This window comes from Triticum dicoccoides, chromosome 7B (assembly GCF_002162155.2).
Source record: "Triticum dicoccoides isolate Atlit2015 ecotype Zavitan chromosome 7B, WEW_v2.0, whole genome shotgun sequence".
NCBI classification, from domain to species: Eukaryota; Viridiplantae; Streptophyta; class Magnoliopsida; order Poales; family Poaceae; genus Triticum; species Triticum dicoccoides.
The window spans coordinates 592,475,318-592,479,284 of NC_041393.1; the positions used below are offsets into that span (position 1 = coordinate 592,475,318).

A 3,967-nucleotide genomic window follows, 5' to 3' on the forward strand; every position below is an offset into this window, starting at 1 on the left:
AGAGTATGAGGCCTTCTCCGGACCAGGGCTCTACTGGAGCTTATTGGGGGGAATGCCAACGAAGATCCATCCGACAAGAGCAGGAACCACTTGAGCATTTTTCTCAAGCCCTCTCCCACGCTGGAAGTGGTGATGTTTACTACTGCTCTAAGAACCTTAGAGCATCTCCAACCGAGAACATCAAATCATCTCCATATATCCGGACAGCCAGCCTGAATGGTGTCCGAACATGAGAAAGAGAGAAACACTCTTCAACCGAAGCCAACAAATCTGGATGTTTGAAAACCCTCAAATCCGGCTCATATGTGAGGAGGAAATGGGTTGTCTGAAAACCAACCCATCCTACACCAGTTTTTCTTTATTTTCTCTCTATCTCTTCACCTCCTCCAATCATATGCCCAGACAATTCAAAAGATCACGATTGCGTGCATAAAATCCGGGTTTGAAATGGATCGAACATTTTGGTGGCCAGATAGGGACCAAATTAGCCGAGTCTGATTGAAGATGTTTCTGGTCTCTTTTTTCACTACTTTAGTTATCTAAACGTTATTATATTTCTTTACGAAGGTATCAAACAAGCTTTTCCTCGTGCATTTCCGTTGAAATGGTAAAAGCTAGCCACGAATCAACAATTTTTATTTTTTTTTGACTCTTTAGCCACGAATCAACCTTGCCGCGAGAAGTTCGTCACGGCACCAAGCACAGAAATACCGACGTGTGCACGGACCGGTCAGGGCAGTACTCCTGGTACCATTAGTGGGCGCTCTAACGTGTACCGCACCGCAAGCGCACACGTGTCACCCATCCAGAGGCGCACGCTTTCGTCTCGCCATGCCACGTGCATGCGAGCGCCTTCGTGTCCAGGAACTAATCCACGAGCGCCACCGCCCCGATTCGATTCGCCGACGCCCGGCCGATCGAGCCGAGTCATGGAGCAGCAGCGGGGATGAGAAGCACGAAACCAAAACCAACACGAAGAGGCGCGCGGTGAGAGCCGACGGTGTCCATGATGATGGGATGGGGGCGAGAGATCCAAGAAAAGCCGTCGACTGCAAGCACGCACGGGCTCTCCCGACGCGTCCACGGCATTGACCCCGCCCCCTTTCCCTTTCCCGCGCCGCCACGTGCCCCCGCACGGCACCGCCCTCGACTTCCTCTCCCCGCCACCGCACGCGGCCCGCCACCCTTTTAGGCGCACAAGCTGCTCGAGTTTCTGCCTCCTCCGCCATCTCCGATTTCTCCTCTTCGTTCCTTATTTACGAGCGCCGAGGCCTCCTGGGACCATTGGTTCTTCTTCTTCCCTCGTCGCCGCCTGCCATCACGGGCCGTGTTGCGCTTGCGCGTTGAAGAGGAATCCGGCAGGCCGTCGTCCTCCTCCATCAATGGGGCACCGCGGGGACACCAAGCCTGTCAGTGGCGGCGGGTTCAGGTATGTCGTGCACTCCTGCGTTTCTTTTTCTTTTTCTTTTTTTTTTTGGGTGAACCGTGGTGTGGAGGTGGTGGATCGCCGCCGTCGCTGTCTCTGCCCGCCGTAGCGGATCATCATGCATGCTGGAAATGGCGAAGAAATCTTAGCATGTCTAGCAAATTTGCTTTGTTCATGTTATGTCATGTTATAACGTTCTAATGACGATGTATCTAAAGGATTTTTAGCTCGCATCATTATTCTGTGTGAGTAGCATTAATTTGTTTTTCATCGTGGCAGTGAGAACGGCAAGTTTAGCTATGGTTATGCGAGCAGTCTAGGGAAAAGATCTTCCATGGAGGACTTCCACGAGACGAGAATCGATGGCGTCGATGGAGAGACCGTCGGATTGTTCGGTGTTTTCGACGGTAAGAAGATGTGGTCTTGTTCAAGCTTATCATGTTTCTAGAAATAAGCATTTTAGGTTCAGAGTTACCACCAAAATGCCTTATGCAGTAGGGATGGCTAATTACTGATCTGTGACCGCAGGCCATGGTGGAGCTCGAGCCGCGGAGTTTGTCAAGCAGAACCTTTTCAGCAACTTAATCAAGCACCCAAAGTTCTTCACCGATACCAAGTCTGCCATTGGTACTGTTAAACATTTCACTGAATTAGACATCATTCTCTTGACCAGAAGTTCAGAACACATTGCAGAACATATTGTTGCTTAATTGGGCACTGATGTTTCAGTCACTGAAATATTCGTTCCTCTGCAGCTGAAACTTTCACCCATACGGATTCAGAGCTTCTGAAGGCCGATACCACCCACAACCGAGATGCAGGGTCGACGGCCTCCACGGCCATTCTCGTTGGCGATCGCCTGGTCGTGGCAAACGTTGGGGACTCTAGGGCGGTCATTTGTAGAGGCGGTGATGGTAAGCTCCAAGCGACATCATTTTGGGATCATCTTTCCCAGCTCCGCTCCGGTTCCAGTTGTGCATATCTCTGTTGTTGGCCTGAATCGTGACCCTCAGTCTTTTCAACTGTTCAGCTATAGCCGTGTCAAGGGACCATAAGCCTGATCAGACAGATGAGAGGCAGAGGATAGAGGATGCCGGAGGTTTCGTCATGTGGGCAGGTCAGTGTCTTAGACTACTGGTTGCCAGATCGGTCCTGGATCTTGGACTCATTGTTCAGTGGTAATGTAATCTGCAGGTACATGGCGTGTAGGCGGCGTGCTTGCTGTTTCTCGGGCATTTGGTGACAAACTGTTGAAGCAGTACGTGGTTGCCGATCCAGAGATCAAGGTTCGTGAGAAAGATACCACACTAGTGGCTTCTAGCCACTGAAACTACCTTCCAACCTTGTCACAAGACAGAAACATTGTTCCCTGACATGAGATTTGAAACACAACAGGAGGAGGTGGTCGACAGCTCCCTGGAGTTCCTCATCCTGGTGAGCGACGGGCTGTGGGACGTCGTGAGCAACGAGGTAAACACACCACTCATCCTTGTACCAGCTTACCTCGCAGCAACCGAGATGCAGAATTCTGAAGATTTTATCCGTCTGCAGGAAGCCGTGGCCATGGTGAAGCCGATCGTGGACTCGCAGGAGGCGGCCAAGAAGCTCCTCGTGGAGGCGACCCGGAGGGGAAGCGCCGACAACATCACCTGCGTCGTCGTCCGTTTCCTGGACCAGAAGCCCCCGGCGGCGGCCACCAACGGATCCCCAGCCCCTGTCGCACCGGGCAAGTGAACATTCCTCCTCGAAGCGCGTAGGTGTTCACAGGGCAATGTGTTGTGTAAGCAGCGTGTCTGATGATGTAGCCCTTCGCATACGTGTTCGTTTGCTTCACTCCAGTCTACCAATGCCTGTATTGATCATGTATGTTCTCAGCTGTTCTCATTTCAAATTTCAGATCTTGTAAATGTGCTTCTCCGATCTGTTTGCGCGGCGCATGCTAATTCAGCCGAGAAAACCGTCGATAGAAATGAAAATATGAGAAGGATGCTAACGCCAAAAAAATCATATAAACATGTTACCCGAAAAAATATGATATGAGAAGAAAAAATCACAGTGGGGATGAAAGAACTGCTCAGGTTTCTGTTAGAAGCCTGTAGGTTCACAGGGCACTTGACCAGACCACTTGCTCTGTCTTCTAACTCTGATTTCTCTCTAGTGCTATGATACTCTGATTTTGATGAGAGTTCAGGTTGAGGAATTGGATCACTTGAAATTGTTGATGGATGCTTTTGCCTTGGCCTCTGGCCTTAAGTCAACCATAGCAAGTCAAATGTCTGCTCCATCAACCCCGAATCTTGATGATGGCATGAGCATCCTTGCTCATGCTTGTAAAAAAGGTGCAATGACATTCAGGTATCTGGGGATTCCTCTCTGCCTTGCCAAGCTCAAGATAGTTCATGCATATAAACAGTTCAAAGAAGATTAAACGGGGACAGAATGTTTCATGCATATTATTCAAACAGTTCAAAGAAGATTAAACGGGAATGCTCATTTTCTTGGAACAGTTCAAAGAATTCATATTATCAAACAGTTCAAAGA

The 3,967-nt window shown here is 49.7% G+C and overlaps 1 protein-coding gene across 2 annotated transcripts; it reads left to right on the forward strand.

The window, feature by feature from the left end:
- The first annotated feature begins 1,204 nt into the window (after positions 1-1,204).
- Positions 1,205-3,347, forward strand: LOC119337857 (probable protein phosphatase 2C 59). 2 transcript variants are annotated; one of them, XM_037610086.1, is made up of 8 exons: positions 1,205-1,429; positions 1,706-1,833; positions 1,955-2,053; positions 2,182-2,340; positions 2,457-2,543; positions 2,621-2,712; positions 2,825-2,896; positions 2,978-3,346. In XM_037610086.1, the coding sequence occupies exons 1-8, from the start codon at positions 1,383-1,385 to the stop codon at positions 3,158-3,160; spliced, it is 867 nt and encodes a 288-aa protein (XP_037465983.1). In that variant the 5' UTR covers positions 1,205-1,382; the 3' UTR covers positions 3,161-3,346. The 2 variants fall into 2 exon arrangements, with proteins under 2 accessions (XP_037465983.1, XP_037465984.1); XM_037610087.1 differs by having other exon boundaries at positions 1,372-1,429; positions 2,822-2,896; positions 2,978-3,347.
- The last annotated feature ends 620 nt before the right edge of the window (positions 3,348-3,967 follow it).

Excerpts from the sequence above, each read along its gene's own strand:
- LOC119337857 (XM_037610087.1), top strand. The coding sequence starts at position 1,383 with ATGGGGCACCGCGGGGACACCAAGCCTGTCAGTGGCGGCGGGTTCAG. Across the intron at positions 1,834-1,954 it reads ATTGTTCGGTGTTTTCGACG|GCCATGGTGGAGCTCGAGCC; the intron begins GTAAGAAGATGT and ends CTGTGACCGCAG. Across the intron at positions 2,897-2,977 it reads GGGACGTCGTGAGCAACGAG|GAAGCCGTGGCCATGGTGAA; the intron begins GTAAACACACCA and ends ATCCGTCTGCAG.